This window comes from Symsagittifera roscoffensis, chromosome 2, assembly GCF_963678635.1.
Source record: "Symsagittifera roscoffensis chromosome 2, txSymRosc1.1, whole genome shotgun sequence".
NCBI lineage: Eukaryota > Metazoa > Xenacoelomorpha > Acoela > Convolutidae > Symsagittifera > Symsagittifera roscoffensis.
Genome location: NC_087063.1, coordinates 44,365,311 through 44,389,362, shown reverse-complemented (window position 1 = coordinate 44,389,362; position 24,052 = coordinate 44,365,311). Strand labels below are relative to the sequence as shown.

At 33.0% G+C, this 24,052-nt stretch overlaps 2 protein-coding genes across 2 annotated transcripts in view; both read right to left on the bottom strand.

The window, feature by feature from the left end:
* Positions 1–24,052, bottom strand: part of LOC134840536 (centriole and centriolar satellite protein ofd1-like) — a 370,655-nt gene that overhangs the window by 168,452 nt on the left and 178,151 nt on the right. The gene's annotated exons all lie outside the window — the stretch shown is intronic.
* On the bottom strand, positions 961–23,979 carry LOC134838988 (acetylcholine receptor subunit alpha-like). The gene is made up of 7 exons (XM_063854363.1): positions 23,564–23,979; positions 8,940–9,204; positions 8,270–8,556; positions 7,927–8,023; positions 6,003–6,227; positions 1,714–1,941; positions 961–1,244 (listed from the first exon to the last, which is right to left on the bottom strand). Exons 1-7 carry the CDS (start codon positions 23,909–23,911, stop codon positions 1,024–1,026), a joined length of 1,671 nt encoding a protein of 556 aa, XP_063710433.1. The 5' UTR covers positions 23,912–23,979; the 3' UTR covers positions 961–1,023.

The window sequence follows — 24,052 nt, the reverse complement described above, 5'->3', positions numbered from 1 at the left end:
ACAAGTCGTTTTTATTACACACCAAATAACACACCATCTTTTTTTAAAAAAAACTGTTTTTAAACGGTTTGCGCAGTTTTTTGGAGTGTACAATGTTCTTTAAATTTTTTGGGAGGTGGCTCACTTTGATACCACTATTTCAATGATCGACCGACTAAGTAGCTTCAGCGTAATTCTTGATTTTTATTAAAAATAAGCCAAAAAAAATTTTTGGGGTTAAATATAGTTGAATTTTGCAAAAAAAAGCATCATAATAGTTCTGTTAAAAATTAAAGTAATTTCTGTTCTCCTCACTTTTTGTCTAATCTTAACCCCATTTTGAGAAAAACGCGTCTAAAAGTTCCATTTTTGTTCGTTTTTTGCGCGAAAAGTTCAAATCAGCTCTGTATAATAAATTAGTATAATCTAACATTTTTTGTATCAGTAATATGATTTTACGAGTAAAACGTGGTACAATTGTATTTAACAATCATGTGTTCATTTTCATTCTTGCGTAAATTTAATTCTCCCGGGAGATTGCACAGTATCAAAGTAAAAACAGTACTATGAAAACCCAGCGTTCTCGTCCACTACCGAACAGTAACTTAGAAAATCGAAATAATAGGTCGAGTCGAGACAATTATTTACGAGTTCGCTCAGCAACCCAGCCAAACACTTTATTATTCTTTTTGGCCTGTTCGACAAAATGTTCAGAGAGTAAAATTGGTGTCAATAAAAACATATGTGACAAAAGCAATCAATAAGTTCGCTAAATACAAATAAATTTACCATTAAATCAAATCTCCCATGAAAGTATCCTTCAATCGTCGATCAATCAAAATACGCGAGATTGATAGCAAAGTAATCCCACATATATGCGCTAATTCGCTAAGCTATGAGCCCGAATAAGCGAATAGAAAAAAATATGCAAAAATGCAATTTTTATTTTCTCTTTTAAACCATTTTACTGAAATTTCGCTATTTTGCTCTGCATACTTTTCAGATCTCTGACGATGGAAAATTCAAAACTACGTCAAAATTATTTCAAAAGTCTTCGTAGAACGTCTGCGTGTCCCAGCCGAGGGGTCTGTGAATTACACTCTTGTCGGACCCCGTCGTCTCATCCTTCGTCCAGTAGAGACCGGGACAGGCAGTGTTGTCGGCCGCGTGCTGATTGAACCGGATGTCATACATCTGGTCCATCCGGAACTGACTGCTGTCTGGATCGTAAATGGCTGGCGAGTTAAATATGATGGAAACTGTGCCTGTAATCAGAACCAAAAGTTAAAGAAGAATAGTCAGTTGCTATGTAAGAAGCACAGAAAGTTGACCAAATTAATAAAAAATTAGAAAAGCACTTTTTTCACTTTCAAAATTTTGAGACATTTTTTGTGCGTGGCGTAATTAAAAAAAAGACTAGAGCTTATGACATAAAACGGGCATAATTGACTACAATTGTAGTCGGTAAATAAATAACAGAACAAAAAAAATGCAAACAATTTATTTTAGAAACTTTTATTGCCCAGATTGCGCTGTCTGCAGCTTCGAATTGTAGTTTTTTTTTGTAAAACTAAATTTCACCGCTTAATTAGAAGCTTATGTTCCCTTTATAAGACCCAATCGCTCACATACCCTTAATTAGACTAGAAACCTTAAACTTTTCTCAAAGGCCAGGAATTTGAAAAACAACAGAGGTATGACAAAAAACCTCAATTTATGACACACATGACCTACCTATGACACACATTACAATATAGGTGTAGAGAAGAGACCGGTCTATGACCATAGCCACGAACTTCCAGTCATCCTTCTCAGCACTGCTGTCGTCCTCGTTCTTGAGGTGCTGGGCTATGTAGAGCACACTGTCCACCGCTTTCTTCATCTTCTCCTTCTTCAGCTGATTTGTGGCGTCAAACTCGCCCAGGTTGATGAGGGGGTTGATGTTCCGAGGATAAAGTCTACCTGTTGCAATAAAATTAAGGTTACAAGCCGCTTATTCCCGGATTATGGTTTTAAAAATGAAGAAAAAAAAACATTGCCTCCAAAGCAGATCATCTAAACAATATTTTCAACAGGAGTATACGGTTGCTGCGTAAGTAGCTTAGAAAGTTCCAACCAAAAAAGTGGTTTCTTTTTTTAAAACTATGTTGTTTTTGTTTATGAAGAGTGGTTCTGAACAAAAGTCTGGAGCTTATTGGTTCAATAGTGAAAGTAAATTAGTACCATTTGACCACAGATATCTTTTGAGTTAGGTCCTTTGTGGTTAACTCATAGAGTAATTTCGGATAGGGTACACCGTCTGCTCGTCACGCTATCTTATTTTCGGCCGGATAGATTCGTGCAACTTCTTAGTCTAATACCGATCCTAATCTTACTCTTATACTTTCTAGTCTCAGGGTGTTTAACTAGTCTCTGCTAGGCTCAATAGATCTAGGGTATACTGGTTTGTTGCGGCTGCTGAAGTTCTCTTGGAGAGACAACTAATTTCTAAGTTAAATTCAAATCTCTCTGGTGCTGAAATTACAAGTATTTTCAGCACTTACAAATAAGTGGGTTGTTAGTTAGATGGATCATGATTGGTTAATATTAAATACTTTACAGTGGTAAAATATCTAATTTATCCAATCATAAAATATAGTTTAGATCAGGTTCCACTTTGAAAAAAGAATAGAAAAAGAACAAAATCTTAACGGACAACGCACTACTCGTTTTCCCGAAATTATCACATGCTCAAAACTATCGTTTGATAACTCTTTTCCTCTGTGTGATCAGTTAACTCGCAAAATATAAGATGCTACGCCGCAACGCTTCCATGCAAAATTACGAAAGACAATTTTTGTAACGAACAATCAACAAATTTTATTTTTGGTGCTCTTATTGGACCGCACTTTTTTCTTTTTAAAATTACAGGCGTTTCCTTATTGCACTTGCTCCAGAACCTTGTACACCCAGAGTTGGCGAACGAAATCGGGTTAACACAAACTGTTGCAATATACGGATGCTGATGGAGGCAGGATGGTGAACTACTCATAAAACGGTGTACACAACCGCTTCAAAGCATGTTCCCTAATCGTGTTAATGGAATTGGTTAAGGCGTGGAGTACCCACCAAGATTAGAAAGAAAGAAAGAAAGAAAGAAAGAAAGAAAGAAAGAAAGAAAGATAACTTTGTTATTTTTTTTTGGACAATCAATATAAAATTTTAAAAAATAGGTTAGAACTTGAGTCGTATAAAAAAAATTTCAGTTGGGTATAAACTGTTCACGCAGTTTAAATCTTTCAGCATGATAAAAAGTCTTCAATTTTTTGCAGTAGCAATTTATATTACTCAACGAGCATTTAAGATAGTGCAAAGCACACACGCTTGGTAGCACTTGAATATCTTGTTCGATCCCCACTCTCTTCCTTCTTTGCCGAAATTGGCCTGAGCAAAAACTACCCCAAGCAGACATAACAAAAGCTTTTGACACAGTTGATCACTCTAATCTGTTAATAAAATTGGAACAAATGGGATTCAGAGGGCCTGTCTTAAATCTCTTGGAATCTTACCTTGACAATCGCTATCAGTACATTGAAACTAACTCTTTTAAGACCGAACTTAAACTGGTATCTTTTGGTGTACCTCAAGGATCTATCATGGGCCCACTTTTGTTCATGTTATACAAAAACGATCTACAAATAGCCACAAAAAACACAGGGGTACTTTTGTATGCTGATGATACTGTTCTGAAATCCACAAACAACAAAGACTATATTGCTTTCGCACATAGATCAGCTTTGCTTGAAGTGAATTATTGGTTTAGACAAGAACAAATTGACACTGAATGACAAAACAAACCAAGACCATGAGATACTGTCGGAGTAGGAAAACTTAAGAACGACCAGTAAAATATTTTTTAAATGACGCCCAAATAGAAGAAGTAGAATGTTTTAAACATCTTGGAATTCTCCTTGAGTGAAAATTGAAATTTCATCAGCATATTGATAAGGTAAAGAACAAAATTTTGCAACTCTGTGGAGTGTTTTTTCAATTGAGAAAATTTCTAACTGGACGGCAATTAATATTTGCGTATAAAAGTACGTGCAACCAATCATCCAATATGGAGTGTTAGTTTATGAAAATACCGACAGTACCAAACTGTTAGAACTGGAAATGAAAATCAGAAGGCTAATCAGAATAATTTTTTATAAACACAGGATGGATTCAATCACTGAAATAATGCATGATAATAAAATATACCGTAAGAGAATTTTTTTGCTTACGAAGTTCTGAAATTAACCGGAAAAACTACTCGAAAAAAGTGCCAAGTTGAAACCTTGAGATTTTCTATTACTGAACAAGAATTGAACGTGATTTTTTTTCAAAGCGAAAAACAAATCAAAAGTTAGCTATAAACAGAAATAAACTCAACAGAGGGTCGATTACACCTAAAATTAGAAAAATGTTCAACTTTGTAATAAATTTTTTTCCCATCTGGGCCAATTTCTTGAAAGGGGCTTCTCGATTTCAATTAAATAGTTTTAACCATAATGTTTTGGATAATTACATTCTAGGAAATACGATTTTACTGGGCATGCTTTGAGACTTTTTATTGATCAATAAGTAGAACTTGTTTCTGTTGGTTTCTAAGTTATGGGTAGAAAAGACTACTTGAGAAAACTAAATTAAATTTTTTATTATAGAGAATGATTTAAAGGTGCAAATAAAGATATTTTACGTTTAATAAATGGTTATCGGTGGAAGATCCATTGCATTGGATCAAAGAATTTAAGTACTTTTTTGTTTTCCGCTTAATGAGACACCTGAAAACGGGCCTTGTTGGCTTAATGGTGTTCTCCCAAACGATTCTAATTTGTATTTATAGATTTTTATAAATAACTTTTGTAATTAGAAATCGTTTGGAAACAATTTATTATAATTATTATATTCCTCACTTTTTTCATAAAAGATTAGATGTCTAATGTTTGATGTTTGTCTAAATTAAACTCTTGTTACTGAAGCCAATTTAAGACTCACGAGTCATTGATTCAATCCTGAGCCATTTTAATATTAATATGCATATCAAGATGACTGCAAACTTGAACGTTCGGCTCTCAAGATTTTCTAATCTATTTGTTTGCAGTATATGTTTCTAAAACCAGTTTTCTTGAGGCTTAAACTAAGTTTTTTACAACTTAAAGGAAAATTTTTGCCCTATAGGATCTTCTCGCTGTTAACTTAGACTTAAGACAGTCAAGTAATTAGAACAATTTGGACATCAAACAAGATACTAGCAACCAAAATAGTATTTTCCACAGGGTGGGGAACGGATACAAACAACATTGAAAGGCAACTCATAAAAATTCAAAAAACAGTTTACACTTTTTAAAAGTCAAAAACTACGTGAAACAAGTAGAAGGCAGTTCGAACACTCAAACCGTCTTGTAATCTATTTATTTCAAGTTCTGACCACAATACTGAAATTTATTTTGTCTATAAACATCTGCAATTTGGTTTTTTAAATTGAGTTTTGTCTAACTATAGTAAAAAAACAATCATCAATCGGGGCAAAAACAAAAAATTATAAAAAGCCGCAGTTAGTTTATTGAACAATGATAGTTAAATGATGTTAAAATAAGTTAATTTTGAAAATTAAAGGAAACACTTGAAATTATATAATTGATTGGAAATCACGCCATGATTTGGATGAAAAGAACAAACCATCTTCTGAAACATCATCATGTTGTCCGGAGTCTTTCTCATAGGAAGAAGTAAATTGAGATTTTTCTTTTTAGTGTTGGAAAAATAATTAGTGTTGGTAAAACCTTCACTTGTTTGGTTTTTCCGCAGTTTCATGTTGCAAATAAATGTTCGTTTTTTTGAGCTTTTTAAATGAAAAAAAAATGAAATGCAAATTAATTAAAACTAGAAACCAATTAAAAAAGATACTAGTTATCAATAGAAAAGGTGACAAAAAAACTGCTTGGTAATTGTAGAAAAGTATACAAACCTTCAAAAATTGAAAAACTATAATGCAAGTTTACCTGGTTGCCCGTTATTGGGTCCCACTCTTTCCCAGATGGGCACGAACTCCTCTCCACTCTCTGGTCTCTTCATGAGGAGGAATTTAGGCATGGCGTCGATGAAGACGGAGCGGATCCAGGAGGGCATCTTGGTGTTGCCTGGACCCCTGTTGTGCACATTCAGGATGACCACTGAGAAGATGAGAGACATGGTCACTATGATGAGGGTGAACAGCAGGTATTTTCCTACAAAACACATATTTATATGAATTGTAACTTAGCAATAATCCGCAATTATTCAAGTTGTTTTCTAAGACGAAAAACCCTAGCCACATTTCAATAGATTTGGTTCATCAACTGTAGAATTTTTATCTACGTTTCTGATATGTTTTAAGCTGTCATTCTACGGTAAGTATGTGAAGGAACAAAATTTTTTGTTCGATACCAATTTTACACCAGATTTCTTATAGCTTTAATCGGCCTAATTTTACCCATTGCTTGCATCATATTGAAAAAACGTTGTATTAAAAAAATACAACATTCAGAAGACAAGAGCATGCAACAATATGCGTTACAAACAGCAGGGGACGCTAAGCAAAAGTGTATAGGGCAAACTTTCGATTTGTCAAACATCCGCTAAGCCAGATATCCGATTTGATACGCAGAGGCGAAGCTGAGCTTAAGATACAAAAATGAATGACTATGATTAAAATCAAACAAAAAAAATGAAAAAATTCAAAAAGTTGTTATATTATTTAAAATTGCACGAAAAACCCATAATACCAAAAAAATTACATGGACATTGAAAACTATACAAGGAGCTTTTGGAATGATATAAACGAGCCGATTATTCAAAAAGTCTTTTCAGCGGAATTAAGCCGATAAAAAATGAGGTTTCAAAAAAGCAGGTCTCGACTGGAATCGAACTCCGGGACATTGGGGTCTCAAGCATGGGTGTTACAGCAGCTTTGAAGAAAAGTGAACCTTTAAAATGTCAGGCTACCGGAATTAAGCCGCCAAAAACAAACCGACCGACGATAGTCAGAAAAAGCACAAAGACTCTGATTAACAAAAAAAAAACAGATCCCGACCGGACTCGAACCACAAGCCGTTGCCGTCTCCAGCAGTTGGATGGATTACTTCTACGCCATATGCACCAGATGGTTGATTGACTTTGAATTTATAATTACCAAGGGTTAACAAAGCCAAAAATTCTTTAGCAGAAACCCTACGAGACGAAAAAAAATCAAGCTAATAAAAAAAAATGTTTAGTCTTTTTCCCGTCAGAACTCACACACGCACACAAAAAAACTTCGGTCCTCAAACGACGCAAAAGGAGGCCAAAAAGTCGATACAAAAACGAAAACTGTTTAATCCGAAAAAAAAACAAGAAAATTTAACAAATTGAGTAGGTAAAATTACAAGCAATGTAAAAACTAAATTTGGAATTGGTCGGAATTTTAACATGCTAAAACTATTTAAAAAAACTATAACAACAATTTTTTCACAGCAAAAATAAATAGTTTTTAGATTGGCAACTAAACCGACAAAACATAAGCAGACAAATATTCGGCCGACAGTTTTATTTGAAACAGAATATTTCGTTTCAAAAACTAGGTCCTGGTCAGATTCGACCCAGGACCTTTACAGTCCCAGGCCTATTTGTTGTCTCTAGGCTAAGTGCGCAGGAGATAATGGATTAAGGGGTGTGAACTTACTATATGGCTAAATGAATTTATTAAATACCTTTCAGTCGAGGTCAGAATCCATAACAAAGTCTCAGAGACGAGAAAAACTGGTGTGAATACTTTTGTATTCAGACTAAGTTTCCGTTAGGCTGATTTGAGAAAAGTGTTTTTGATATACGTTCTTTGGGGTGCTAGTGTTGTCTGGAGCGTTCGCGTTGATCTTGTTTGTTTTTCTAAGGAAGTCGGAGTATTTTTACCTATGAGTGGTATGACGAGGGAGGTGGCTGGCATGATGTCTGCTATGAGCAGGAGGAACAGAGTCAGGGCTAGCAACACTGAGATGGCCAGCGTCACCTGAATATTTGAAAGAAATATAGAAATCACTTATCGCAATATTCAAGTTTTTAAAATGATAAAATTTTAAATTTAAAACTGAAAGCTATCAGTATATTTCAAAAAAGATTTCCAGCATTTTATAGAAAAAAAAGCAGTAAAACTCCGTGGAAGGCATGGTTAGAATAGAATAGCATCTTAAACATGAAAAGTTTGTGAAAGACTTAGTTAAAAGTTACATGAAAAACTCGAAATAAGTTAAATGACCTTTTCGCCCTCCTCACAAGGTACATAGAAGACCAAGACTGTGAGGAAAGATATCAACACACAGGGGCCAATTAGAGTCATGGTGTAGAAGAGTGGCTTCCTCTGCAGTATTACGTAATAGGTGACGTCAGCATAGGCCACTGCCCCGCAGCACTCCTCGTATGAGATGATGTGTTTCTGGGCGGGGATGCCGATGATCTCCCACTCCCCACTCTTCTTCAACATGTTCATGTCTGCGTGGGAGAAACTGGTCATGTCCACTAAGTTCGTATCATGTGTCCACGGACCTGATAAAACCAGAACTTTCTGAGGGTTTTCACCGAAGTTTTTGGATTATATATGTTTCTTATCAGCTCGCATTCCTGCTCATAAATGTTACTTATTTTGTACAAAAAGTGAAATTGAAAATATTTAAATTGCCCAAAAATCCTCTCATTCAATTCTTCATGAGGTTTTACCCCAAAAAAATCTTATTTTTGTAACTTCTATGAATTAACATAATTGTTTTGGCTGCAAAAAGTCTTCGCAAGCAGATCACAAATATTTGACTATTTGCATTTTTATTGTGGTATCAGAAGAACGACTCTGGCGCTGTTAAAACGTCAGCGCGTGTTTTCCTCTTGCTGGTTTCTTTCCAGGGCTTCAATATTTTTTTTGTTATCATTCTTACCTAATTTCATATTGCATATCTGCTGATCGAAAGGAAAGAATGTGACATCTATTCTGCAACTGCTCTTATATATAGAAGGGGGCCTCCAAGACACAGTGCCATTGTGGTATATCCAGGGTTTGGTCATGGTCGTGATCTGGTAGCTGCCGTCTGCATTGTTGTACATGGCGATGTCTGGCAGCCAAATCCAGTCTGCAGGAACTGTGACCATGTCTATGTTGTCGAAGTCATCCTTGTTCCAAGTTAGCTGCTCGTCTGTCCATGACTACAATAAACAAGAAAATCTAAAAAAGGATAATCGGCGTGCAAGTACCACAAAATTTGCCCAGAAAATGATCGCTCAAAAATGTTTGCTAACTTTTTTCGAAGATTTTTTGGATGATTTTACTTGCACCTCTAATAATGACTGAAAAACGTTTATAAAATATAGATCACTGGATTTGCCTAACATTTCTTTGTCCACGTTCCTAATATTTCTTGTAGTAGTTAGAACATAGTTGAAAGATACGAAGTGCCCGATGGCGGCTCTTTTGCCCGAGGCCATCTTTAACTATGTTCTAACTGTTGAAGAAAATGTTTTTGCCCTTTCTGTTTGTTTTTGCGGCTCTTGAAAAATGCGCGAAACTATGCAAATGATTTCTTTTTTCATTCATGCCTTGTCGTGAAAGAACACGTGTGAAAGAGCAAAAACAAACTCTTCTTTGCTTACTAGCGTATTCTGACATGAAATCTATCCTGAGTTCATGTCGCACAAGGAAAATGCAACTCTCAGCAGTTTTCTTTCATAAAATCATGAAATTTTAGAATTTATAATTTAATTTTTTTCTGCTCAGCAGAAGATTTTTAGTTGGAACAAATGGTTAAAAAAATTAAAGTTTAAAAAAAGCTGGTAAAGGGAACTTAAAATCTTACTTTCATAAATTTTACTAAATTTTTTGATAAAATGTTAACGATTTTATTCAACATTTTTTCTGTTTTAATCAAACGCGAACCAGCTCCAGCAGTCTCAAAAACCTGAGAGAAAAGCAAAAAAAAGGCAAGATATTATCTATTCGGTTTCACAATTGTTTCAACTTTTTTTTCTGATTTCTTCATTGTGTTTCCTAAGCTGCTGCAATGCTTTTGTTTATGATTGCATGAAAAACAAAACCAACGAGGAAAAAAATGAGAAAAAAATAAACATAATAAAACAATTTATTTCACATGCATTTTTTTCGAGTGTAAGCAAATCAAGAACCCAAAATTGTAATGAAAGTAATTATATCATGTGTCCCTTCTTTGTTTTAAATTTTTTCTGGTATATTCTGGTCTTATTTGCAATGATGTTGTTCGAACTAAAGAGAACCAACATAGAAAACTCAAAATTTGATTGCAAGCAAAAAAACTAATTGCTAATGTTTTGATTTTGGAAACAAAAAATTTCACTCATGACCTTGTCAATTTTCAGTTGCTCGGCAGGTGAGTTTAAATTTTTGCAAGCTCTTTCGCGTTATCTAAATCAATCCAATTTTGATAGTCGACAACAATTTGACAAAGTCATGTCTCGTCATGTCTCAGGCCAGCTGTGACTCGTCTTTTTTGCGACAAGATAAACTTTTGTTGCCTTTTTACCCTAGACACATTGGCTGATGCAACAGTTTGCTTAAATGAATCAATAAGAAAGAAAATTGCATCATTGACTCGAAAGCAAAAAAACGAATGCTTCGGGAAAAATATTGGTTTCATAAAAACAAAACCCTATCGCAGAAAAGTGCAATCTTATTCAACCGGGTGAAAAAACTATTAAAAAAAGGAAAAACTGCTGTATAACTTTTTTTTCTTGTAATTTTTTTTTCATAAAAACAGGAAGAGTTGCATTTTCCTTGTGCGTGAATTTTTGATTAAAAAAATTTCTTGCAGTTTTCATGTCAGAATATGCTCTTAAGCAAAAAAGAGCAGTTGGAAGTGTTAAAAAACATTGCTACTTTGGGTCTTTGATTTGCATACTTTTGGCTGGACAAACCACAAAATCATTTTTACGCACGTGTTTTGTGGTTTTTGTGACGTAAAACTCGGTCGGAACAAAGTTCCGCCTTTTTCCGGTCCCCTCTTTGATTGTTATCTGAGATTCATAATGCGAAAGTCTCTTCAAATTGATATTTCATGTCATAATTAGGTTCTTTTCCATCTCCTCCCCCCTTTAATTTTTTCTGAAATTCTACTTCAATATATGAAAGTCTAATTAAAACAATTTTTCATGTTATAAATTGCATCAAAACGTATCAGCGTGAACATGTGAACAGTTTTCCACAATATTTCCAACATACAAATTGCCGTGTGAACAATTTTTGAACAGCTTCGTTTTGTAATTTTACGAGGCGGGTGGAAAACTGGAAACGAGCCATAAACTGCATTAAAACGTGTCAGCGTGAACAGGTGAACAAATTGCTGCAAAAATTCTATGATGCAAACTGCCCTGTGATCTTTTTTGAACAACTTTCTTTTGTAATTTTACAAGGGGATGGGAAACTGGAAAAGAGCACAAAATTAAATTTCTTGATTTTTTCTTCTCAAAATTTGATTTTGTGTCCATTAGGCAGAGCCAAAACGTTCCAATCAAAACATGAAGCAATAAAAAAGCAACAAATTGAAATAGGAAGCACATTTTTGTCCGTTTTGGATAAAAACAGTCTCAACAAATGAAAATCTTGATCGGATTTCAAATTGCTTGTATGAATTATAAAACTGAACTTTCAGTTTTCATACTTTTTCTGCTTTCACCTTTAATTTTATTTTGCCCATCATATTTGCCCATTACAACAAGATACTCATATTTTGGGCAAGCGAAAAGAAAAAGCGTAGCTCCTTGTTCAAAACTCTTTAAATGGACAAAAAAAATTGTTTTTGTTCGCTCAAGATTAATTTGGCTATTCCTCTAAAAATCCACCCTCGCTCTCTTACTGAAAATTAAGACAACTAATCATCAATATTTTTGTTCCAATCACAGAATATGGGAACTGACTTTGCTCGGAAAAAAAGAGCAAAAAAACAATTGGTTTTCGGACAAGGTCTTTCAGGTTTTTATTATTTTTGCTTGTGCAGTAGCGGTTTTGAGTAGGGAGTCTGTCCCCCCCCCCCAGGGATTTGATCCCCCGCCGACCCTAAAAATTCGCTTTTATACTATTTTAAAACATCAATTTTTAGCTGACTGACCTTAAAGTTTTTCTAGAGACGCCTTCGGCTGCATTAGGAACATTAGGGGGGGGGACGTACAAAAAAAAACATAATTTTTTTATCAACTTCAAAAAGCCTAAAAACTCTATTTTAGCCTGTTTTTGAAAAATGTGCCTGATAACATTTAGTCTTTATAAAGATTAAGAAGAGCTCCAAAAATCTGTTTGGTTGACCGAATACCAAAGTCGACAAAATTTTCGAATTTTTTTCGAAAATTCGTCCCCCGCATCGAGAAAATCCTAGATCCCTGCCTGCCCTTGTGTATAATTTCAACTCATTCAATCGGTGTAAACTGATTTCGTAAGAAAGAAAAGAAGAAAAACCAAATTTGAATGAGAAGTATCTTTCCACTTAAGAAAAACTCAGCAGACAACGTTCTCTACAAAAATGATGAGACAATCAAAAAAGACAAAAAAATTTTCGCCCTACCAAACAGATGTGAAAGCATTCGAATAGGAAAACTAGAAAAAAAAGACTGACCAACTAAAAACAAATTAGTCATATTATGACCGAAAGTCATGAAAACAAAAAATCAACCGAAAATAGCTCATATATAAATATTGGAGAAATTCTGGAAAACAAATCTTTTTGTTCAATTTAAAACCCGCCAACAATACCAGGCCAGTTGTTGGACACTTTTTATCAAAGTTGAACTCATGGTGTAGACCAAAAAATTCTAATTTTATTCAATATTCAAAAAATTATGCGTTAAAATTTTTGAAATTTGAAATGAAAATTATTTTGTTGTTGCTTAGTCAGACGAAATTTTTTGATTGCTGACAAAAAATTAATCTGTTTATGCAACTTTTATGAGGTTTTTTTCGGATATTTTACTTCTTTAAAGAGATTTACTTTGATATAACTTGCGCAACAATTAGCTCGTAACTTTTGGCGCAACTGTAGGTGAAATAAAAGAGCAGAAAATGACCAACTTTTGGGCTGAGTTTTTGATACCGAAGTTCTAAAAATCAACTGCATTATTTTAACTTTGGTAAGAAATTAAGAAATTGGTGTTCTCGTCAGTTTTTGCTGTTTTTTGTTCTTTTGTTTTTTGTCGGGATGGTTTAGGAATATACTGTATAAAGTTGAAGAGGTTTATGATTTTAGAAGACGAAAACTTAAATTTAATTTAATTCATTGACAAAGTTTTGAAAGAACCTGATGCCCAGTTGCATTAGTTGCAAAAAAAGCGGTAAACTCAAAAATCATTTGGCTTTGTTTTTCCATTGGCCGGGCAAATGTATACATTTTCCGGAGTTCTTTTACTATCGCGCCAGGTTACACTCCAAAAATAGTTTCTTTTTGCTGTGAAAAATAGTTTCAATCCCTGAAACCAAATTCTATTGCGCTGAAAATTGATTGCTTTCCTGAAAATTAAAGATTGGAATTTTTAATTGCGCCTCCTCGGTAAAAATTATTTTTAGCGTCAATAATTTTGGAAAGCCCAAGGAACACATTAATGATTCAATAACCAAGTCCATCTTTCAATGATAGTTAGAAAAAACTTAAAACATAAATTAAACATTCACTGGTAGTTAGAAAAACTTGAAACATAAGTTGAACAAGTTTTAAAGTTATCAAAAGTCTGATTTTAAGTTTCTTGGGTTTTTGAACCACAAAAGGCGCATCAAAAAAATGAATATCAGGGTTTTCTTTTAGAGAAAAGTTTGAATAAACAACACAACAAAATCAGAAAAAAAAAATTTGGAAGTTTTGTGGATTTTATTTTGACAAAAACTTTAATCAACTGGTAGGTTTGAGTTCCTAATTAAACGTTATGGTAGTTTGAAAGTACATTGGCTGATCGGAATTGATTTGTAAAGAATTGTCATTTACCATCAGTTGAAAATCATTTTCAATAGTTTTTGAAAACGTTTATCTGACCACGGGTACTAAAAAAGTTGAAGCTCACTATGAGGAGCAAAAGTCCAAATAAACTATTACTGAGGTTTTTCAAATAATTTTGCATTGTTTGGCGTCCGAAAAATTTAAGTTTTTCTTGAAATAAGAAAAATTTCATAGAGAAACAGCAATCTTTTGACACTGATGTACACATTCGCTCTTATGTATTATGTATTATTACATCGAAAAAATTTGTATCCTATTTTTTGAGGCCGCGAAAATTAGGCCACAAGCAAATATTGTGCAGATGTTCAGACAGTTTTGCAAAACCACAATTATGAGCCAATAGACAAAATAAGTTTTGAAATATTAATAAAATTATCTTTAAAAAATTAGTTTGTTGGGGATATTTTCAGCTGTATCGATATCGTCTGCTTTTTTTTCATCAGATTTCTCTACTCCCGTTTTATGATTGAAAATAATCTGTTGGACAAAAATTAATTTGAAAAGCTAACTTAGTCTAATTAACATCGTCTAATTTGCCCTATTTTACCCTTTTCAAAACTAAATTTTGAGATAATTTAAGACCGTTTCTGGTTTATTGTTCCGAATTTCGATACAAAAGTAACGGAATATTTGTGCTCGGGGTGGGTTTTTTTCCTTCAGACAAATTTCGTCTTTTTAACTAGCCATTTTCGACGGAATTTTTTATATCATTCAAAAGGTATTGTTGTCCTGTGCTTAAATTTGAAAAGATATTTCACCTGTGATTTTTTTCGTAAAGTTATGAGGGTTTAAAGATTGCCATTTTGGCTATTTTGACCAATTTGGGACAATTAACGCGCGGTATAATTCACGCTATTAACGCTATGAACGAAGCTTATTTGCCATAATTGATTTGTTACAAGGAACGAATTCTATCTTTTTGTACTTTATATGGCGTGTGGGGGGATGATTTTAAGAAATTAAGAAATTGGTGTTCTCGTCAGTTTTTGCTGTTTTTTGTTCTTTTGTTTTTTGTCGGGATGGTTTAGGAATATACTGTATAAAGTTGAAGAGGTTTATGATTTTAGAAGACGAAAACTTAAATTTAATTTAAATCATTGACAAAGTTTTGAAAGAACCTGATGCCCAGTTGCATTAGTTGCAAAAAAAAGCGGTAAACTCAAAAATCAATTGGCTTTGTTTTTCCATTGGCCGGGCAAATGTATACATTTTCCGGAGTTCTTTTACTATCGCGCCAGGTTACACTCCAAAAATAGTTTCTTTTTGCTGTGAAAAATAGTTTTAATCCCTGAAACCAAATTCTATTGCGCTGAAAATTGATTGCTTTCCTGAAAATTAAAGATTGGAACTTTTAATTGCGCCTCCTCAGTAAAAATTGATTTTAACGTCAATAATTTTGGAAAGCCCAAGGAACACATTAATGATTCAATAACCAAGTCCATCTTTCAATGATAGTTAGAAAAAACTTAAAACATAAATTAAACATTCACTGGTAGTTAGAAAAAACTTGAAACATAAGTTGAACAAGTTTTAAAGTTATCAAAATCTGATTTTAAGTTTCTTGGGTTTTTGAACCACAAAAGGCGCATCAAAAAAATGAATATCAGGGTTTTCTTTTAGAGAAAAGTTTGAATAAACAACACAACAAAATCAGAAAAAAAAATTTGGAAGTTTTGTGGATTTTATTTTGACAAAAACTTTAATCAACTGGTAGGTATGAGTTCCTAATTAAACGTTATGGTAGTTTGAAAGTACATTGGCTGATCGGAATTGATTTGTAAAGAATTGTCATTTACCATCAGTTGAAAACCATTTTCAATAGTTTTTGAAAACGTTTATCTGACCACGGGTACTAAAAAAGTTGAAGCTCACTATGAGGAGAAAAAGTCCAATTAAACTATTACTGATGTTTTCAAAATAATTTTGCATTGTTTGGCGTCCAAAAAATTTAAGTTTTTCTTGAAATAAGAAAAATTTCATAAAGAAACAGCAATCTTTTCACACTGATGTACACATTCGCTCTTATGTATTATGTATTATTACATCGAAAAAACTTGTATCCTATTTTTTGAGGCCGCGAAAATTAGGCCACAAGCAAATATTGTGCAGTTGTTCAGACAGTTTTGCAAAACCACAATTATGAGCCAATAAACAAAATAAGTTTTGAAATATTAATAAAATTATCTTTGAAAAATTAGTTTGTTGGGGATATTTTCAGCTGTATCGATATCGTCTGCTTTTTTTTTCATCAGATTTCTCTACTTCCGTTTTATGCTTGAAAATAATCTGTTGGACAAAAATTAATTTGAAAAGCTAACTTAGTCTAATTAGCATCGTCTAATTTGCCCTATTTTACCCTTTTTAAAACTAAATATTGAGATAATTTAAGACCGTTTCTGATTTATTGTTCCGAATTTCGATACGAAAGTAACGGAATATTTGTGCTCGGGGTGGGTTTTTTTCCTTCAGACAAATTTCGTCTTTTTAACTAGCCATTTTTGACGGAATTTTTTAAATCATTCAAAAGGTATTGTTGTCCTGTGCTTAAATTTGAAAAAATATTTCACCTGTGATTTTTTTCGTAAAGTTATGAGGGTTTAAAGATTGCCATTTTGGCTATTTTGACCAATTTGGGACAATTAACGCGCGGTATAATTCACGCTATTAATTCGTAAGCGGAGATTTAATCCGTCTTATAAATCGTTCCAAATTGGTTGAACGAAGCTTATTTGCCATAATTGATTTATTACAAGGAACGAATTCTATCTTTTTGTACTTTATATGGCGTGTGAGGGGATGTTTTTAAAAAATTAAGAAATTAGTGTTCTCGTCAGTTTTTGCTTATTTTTTTCTTTTGTTTTTTGTCGGGATGGTTTAGGAATATATTGTATAAAGTTGAAGAGGTTTATTATTTTAGAAGACGAAAACTTAAATTTAATTTAATTCATTGACAAAGTTTTGAAAGAACCTGATGCCCAGTTGCATTAGTTGCAAAAAAAGCGGTAAACTCAAAAATCAATTGGCTTTGTTTTTCCATTGGCCGGGCAAATGTATACATTTTCCGGAGTTCTTTTACTATCGCGCCAGGTTACACTCCAAAAATAGTTTCTTTTTGCTGTGAAAAATAGTTTTAATCCCTGAAACCAAATTCTATTGCGCTGAAAATTGATTGCTTTCCTGAAAATTAAAGATTGGAACTCTTAATTGCGCCTCCTAAGTAAAAATTATTTTTAGCGTCAATAATTTTGGAAAGCCCAAGGAACACATTAATGATTCAATAACCAAGTCCATCTTTCAATGATAGATAGAAAAAACTTAAAACATAATTTAAACATTCACTGGTAGTTAAAAAAAACTTGAAACATAAGTTGAACAAGTTTTAAAGTTATCAAAAGTCTTATTTTAAGTTTCTTGGGTTTTTGAACCACAAAAAGCGCATAAAAAAATGAATATCAGGGTTTTCTTTTAGAGAAAAGTTTGAATAAACAACACAACAAAATCAGAAAAAAAAAATTTGGAAGTTTGGTGGATTTTATTTTGACAAAAACTTTAATCAACTGGTAGGTATGAGTTCCTAATTAAACGTTATGGTAGTTTGAAAGTACATTGGCTGATCAGAATTGATTTGTAAAGAATTGTCATTTACCATCAGTTGAAAACCATTTTCAATAGTTTTTGAAAACGTTTATCTGACCACGGGTACTAAAAAAGTTGAAGCTCACTATGAGGAGAAAAAGTCCAAGTAAACTATTACTGAGGTTTTCAAAATAATTTTGCATTGTTTGGCGTCCGAAAAATATAAGTTTTACTTGAAATAAGATAAATTTCATAAAGAAACAGCAATCTTTTTACACTGATGTACACATTCGCTCTTATGTATTATGTATTATTACATCGAAAAAACTTGTATCCTATTTTTTGAGGCCGTGAAAATTAGGCCACAAGCAAATATTGTGCAGTTGTTCAGACAGTTTTGCAAAACCACAATTATGAGCCAATAGACAAAATAAGTTTTGAAATATTAATAAAATTATCTTTAAAAAATTAGTTTGTTGGGGATATTTTCAGCTGTATCGATATCGTCTGCTTTTTTTTCATCAGATTTCTCTACTCCCGTTTTTTGCTTGAAAATAATCTGTTGGACATAAATTAATTTGAAAAGCTAACTTAGTCTAATTAACATCGTCTAATTTGCCCTATTTTACCCTTTTCAAAACTAAATATTGAGATAATTTAAGACCGTTTCTGATTTATTGTTCCGAATTTCGATACAAAAGTAACGAAATATTTGTGCTCGGGGTGAGTTTTTTTTTCTTCAGACAAATTTCGACTTTTTAACTAGCCTTTTTTGACGGAATTTTTTTATATCATTCAAAAGTTATTGTTGTCTTGAGCTCAAATTTGAAAAAATATTTCACCTGTGAACATTTTTCATAAAGTTATGAGGGTTTAAAGATTGCCATTTTGGCTATTTTGACCAATTTAGGACAATTAACGCGCGGTATAATTCACGCTATTAACGCGTAAGCGGAGATTTAATCCGTCTTATAAATCGTTCCAAATTGGTTGAACGAAGCTTATTTGCCATAATTGATTTGTTACAAGGAACGAATTCTATCTTTTTGTACTTTATATGGCGTGAGGGGGGATGATTTTAAGAAATTAAGAAATTGGTGTTCTCGTCTGTTTTTGCTTATTTTTTTCTTATGTTTTTTGTCGGGATGGTTTAGGAATATATTGTATAAAGTTGAAGAGGTTTATGATTTTAGAAGACGAAAACTTAAATTTAATTTAATTCATTGACAAAGTTTTGAAAGAACCTGATGCCCAGTTGCATTAGTTGCAAAAAAAGCGGTAAACTCAAAAATCAATTGGCTTTGTTTTTCCATTGGCCGGGCAAATGTATACATTTTCCGGAATTCTTTTACTATCGCGCCAGGTTACACTCCAAAAATAGTTTCTTTTTGCTGTGAAAAATAGTTTTAATCCCTGAAACCAAATTCTATTGCGCTGAAAATTGATTGCTTTCCTGAAAATTAAAGATTGGAACTCTTAATTGCGCCTCCTCAGTAAAAATTAATTTTAGCGTCAATAATTTTGGAAAGCCCAAGGAACACATTAATGATTCAATAACCAAGTCCATCTTTCAATGATAGTTAGAAAAAACTTAAAACATAAACTAAACATTCACTGGTAGTTAGAAAAAACTTGAAACATAAGTTGAACAAGTTTTAAAGTTATCAAAAATCTGATTTTAAGTTTCTTGGGTTTTTGAATCACAAAAGGCGCATCAAAAAAATGAATATCAGGGTTTTCTTTTAGAGAAAAGTTTGAATAAACAACATAACAAAATCAGAAAAAAAAATTTGGAAGTTTTGTGGATTTTATTTTGACAAAAACTTTAATCAACTGGTAGGTATGAGTTCCTAATTAAACGTTATGGTAGTTTGAAAGTACATTGGCTGATCGGAATTGATTTGTAAAGAATTGTCATTTACCATCAGTTGAAAACCATTTTCAATTGTTTTTGAAAACGTTTATCTGACCACGGGTACTAAAAAAGTTGAAGCTCACTATGAGGAGAAAAAGTCCAAATAAACTATTACTGAGGTTTTCAAAATAATTTTGCATTGTTTGGCGTCCGAAAAATATAAGTTTTTCTTGAAATAAGAAAATTTTCATAAAGAAACAGCAATCTTTTTACACTGATGTACACATTCGCTCTCATGTATTATGTATTATTACATCGAAAAAACTTGTATCCTATTTTTTGAGGCCGTGAAAATTAGGCCACAAGCAAATATTGTGCAGTTGTTCAGACAGTTTTGCAAAACCACAATTATGAGCCAATAGACAAAATAAGTTTTGAAATATTAATAAAATTATCTTTAAAAAATTAGTTTGTTGGGGATATTTTCAGCTGTATCGATATCGTCTGCTTTTTTTTTCATCAGATTTCTCTACTCCCGTTTTTTGCTCGAAAATAATCTGTTGGACAAAAATTAATTTGAAAAGCTAACTTAGTCTAACTAACATCGTCTAATTTTCCCTATTTTACCCTTTTCAAAACTAAATATTGAGATAATTTAAGACCGTTTCTGATTTATTGTTCCGAATTTCGATACGAAAGTACCGGAATATTTGTGTTCGGGGTGGGTTTTTTTCCTTCAGACAAATTTCGTCTTTTTAACTAGCCATTTTCGACGGAATTTTTTTTTTATCATTCAAAAGGTATTGTTGTCCTGTGCTTAAATTTGAAAAGATATTTCACCTGTGATTTTTTTCGTAAAGTTATGAGGGTTTAAAGATTGCCATTTTGGCTATTTTGACCAAATTGGGACAATTAACGCGCGGTATAATTCACGCTATTAACGCGTAAGCGGAGATTTAATCCGTCTTATAAATAGTTCCAAATTGGTTTAACGAAGCTTATTTGCCATAATTGATTGGTTACAAGGAACGAATTCTATCTTTTTGTACTTTATATGGCGTGTGGGGGGATGATTTTAAGAAATTAAGAAATTGGTGTTCTCGTCAGTTTTTGCTGTTTTTTGTTCTTTTGTTTTTTGTCGGGATGGTTTAGGAATATACTGTATAAAGTTGAAGAGGTTTATGATTTTAGAAGACGAAAACTTAAATTTAATTTAATTCATTGACAACGTTTTGAAAGAACCTGATGCCCAGTTGCATTAGTTGCAAAAAAAGCGGTAAACTCAAAATTCAATTGGCTTTGTTTTTCCATTGGCCGGGCAAATGTATACATTTTCCGGAGTTCTTTTACTATCGCGCCAGGTTACACTCCAAAAAGAGTTTCTTTTTGCTGTGAAAAATAGTTTTAATCCCTGAAACCAAATTCTATTGCGCTGAAAATTGATTGCGTTCCTGAAAATTAAAGATTGGAACTTTTAATTGCGCCTCCTCAGTAAAAATTAATTTTAGCGTCAATAATTTTGGAAAGCCCAAGGAACACATTAATGATTCAATAACCAAGTCCATCTTTCAATGATAGTTAGAAAAAACTTAAAACATAAATTAAACATTCACTGGTAGTTAGAAAAAACTTGAAACATAAGTTGAACAAGTTTTAAAGTTATCAAAAGTCTGACTTTAAGTTTCTTGGGTTTTTGAACCACAAAAGGCGCATCAAAAAAATGAATATCAGGGTTTTCTTTTAGAGAAAAGTTTGAATAAACAACACAACAAAATCAGAAAAAAAAATTTGGAAGTTTTGTGGATTTTATTTTGACAAAAACTTTAATCAACTGGTAGGTATGAGTTCCTAATTAAACGCTATGGTAGTTTGAAAGTACATTGGCTGATCGGAATTGATTTAAAAAGAATTGTCATTTACCATCAGTTGAAAACCATTTTCAATAGTTTTTGAAAACGTTTATCTGACCACGGGTACTAAAAAAGTTGAAGCTCACTATGAGGAGAAAAAGTCCAAATAAACTATTACTGAGGTTTTTAAAATAATTTTGCATTGTTTGGCGTCAGAAAAATTTAAGTTTTTCTTGAAATAAGAAAAATTTTATAAAGAAACAGCAATCTTTTCACACTGATGTACACATTCGCTCTTATGTATTATGTATTAATAAGTTTTGAAATATTATTAAAATTATCTTTAAAAAATTAGTTTGCTGGGGATATTTTCAGCTGTATCGATATCGTCTGCTTTTTTTTCATCAGATTTCTCTACTCCCGTTTTATGCTTGAAAATAATCTGTTGGACAAAAATTAATTTGAAAAGCTAACTTAGTCTAATTAACATCGTCTAATTTGTCCTATTTTACCCTTTTCAAAACTAAATATTGAGATAATTTAAGACCGTTTCTGATTTATTGTTCCGAATTTCGATACGAAAGTAACGGAATATTTGTGCTCGGGGTGGGTTTTTTTTTCTTCAGACAAATTTCGACTTTTTAACTAGCCTTTTTTGACGGAATTTTTTTATATCATTCAAAAGTTATTGTTGTCTTGAGCTCAAATTTGAAAAAAATATTTCACCTGTGATCATTTTCATGAAGTTATGGGGGATTTAAAGATTGCCATTTTGGCCAATTTTGGACAATTAACGCGCGATTTATTTCGCGCTATTAACGCGTAAGCGGAGAGTTAATCCGTCTTAAAATCGTTCCAAATTGGTTGAAAGAAGCTTATTTGCTATAATTGTTTTGTCACAAGGAGCAACATCTATTCTTTTGTACTTTATATGGCTTGTGGGGGGATGATTTTTAAAAAAAATGTAAAAAAAATAAAATGAAAACTTTTTTTTCTAAAAACTGAAATTTTTTGATGTTATTACTGCTCCATAAAGCATTAAAAGGCAGTCGGAACATTCAGGGCTTTGCCTTGATACGAGCAGTCTTGTTCATTTTAGAGAAACCTTGAAAAAATTGTTGAGCAGAATTCAAAATTGCGTGGTCTGAGCATCAAATTGTCTATCGTGAGCGTCAAATTGCCTGAAGTGATAAAATTTGTTCAATTTTTGAAATTAGAATAGCCTCTGATTTCGCATTTAACAAATGCTAAAACATCGAGTGCTGTTTTATTTCTACAAGTTTCTCTTTTTCTAATTTCTAAGTGAAAAAACTTTCTACTTTGCTGTTAGTCAATAATTGACGTTTTTATACCATCTGAAATAGATATATATTTCTACTCGAATCTTTTGTTTCCGAGTTTCAAAGGAGGACCAGAAAAATTATGCTTGGGGAGGTTTTTGCTCAGTCAATTTTCAACTTTTCAAAGCATTTTTGATGGAATTTGCTTTACCAACTGACATATAATGTTGTCCGAATATTAACCTGGTATACTATCACCTGGTATACTATTTGTGAAGCTACGGGCGTTTGAAAAATTCTACTTTGGTTAATTTTGAATATTTAACGCTCTATACATTGCGTTTTTATAACAAGTGAAAATGGCTGATTAATTTGTTTCAAAATAAAATGATGCAGCTCAATTGGTCATATTTTTAGAATACGAGGCCTTAAATGCATCTTTTTGTAGTTTACACAGAGTGCAGGTGGATAAAAATTGATAAATTTTTTTAAATCAATTGTTCGATCAAAGCTCTATAGTTAATTTCAAAGTGCAGTCGGAACATTCAGGGTTTTGCCCTGGTACACGAACAGTCTTGTTATGTTCACAAGGTGTAAGAGCTACCAATTTGGCCAATTTGGGGTGATTAACGCGCGATAAATGTCATGTTACTAACGCATAAAAGTTGCTTTAATCTGACGCAGCAAAAAGTCGAAATTCAATAGAGGGCAACTTTTCGTCTCATTATAACGTTACTTAACGCTTAATATGCCACTTCCTGTGGGGGAAGATTTTCAAAAAGATCTGTAAAATAAATACTATTTTTTCATTTCATTTTTAAGTTTCATCAATCAAAAACTGGTGGACGTTAAAGGAAGATTGTATTATTTGAGGCTTCATTCTGATACAATTATTCGATTTCTGTGCTCTGTATAAATTCCAATTACACATTTCGTTTTCAAGTAACAACTGCAACAAAACTTTCAAAAACAATGACAAGGGAGCCGAAACAAACTACATACCATGTGAACAAGGCACTGTATGGCCATGACTTGATCCTTCTCCACTATGGTCTGCAACTGTAGAACGCCAAGATTGATATTGACACACACTGAGTCTCTGTGGTTCTTAACAGGACGAACCCGGGAGTTGTAACTCCTCTGCTTGAACAGATGACGTAACAGTCTATCCTCATCCTGACTGCATTCGGCTAACTGGACACCCACACGACTCGACCCCAGGAGGAGGAGGATAGTCGTGAGGATGAAAAGCCGACGGAGCCACCCGAAAAGCGCGGCGCAATTGGGAACGATATGCATTTGGCAATGAGCACTGATACGGCTAACCGGGTCGACATGATAACAACCCATAACTAAATTATTAGATTAAAATTTTCTCGTAATATGAATTTCTCGCATTAAAAATAAATGCATTTTTAAATGTATCAATTCAGTTTTTGAGTAGAAAAATGGTGAAACATAATAATATAAGCAATCAAATTAAATTGTGTA

Coding starts and splice junctions, on each gene's coding strand:
- LOC134838988 (XM_063854363.1), bottom strand. CDS start 23,911: ATGGGTTGTTATCATGTCGACCCGGTTAGCCGTATCAGTGCTCATTGC. Junction 8,024..8,269: donor CTTGTGAGGAGGGCGAAAAG/GTCATTTAACTT, acceptor TCAAATATTCAG/GTGACGCTGGCCATCTCAGT. Junction 6,228..7,926: donor CCTCGTCATACCACTCATAG/GTAAAAATACTC, acceptor TGTGTTTTGTAG/GAAAATACCTGCTGTTCACC.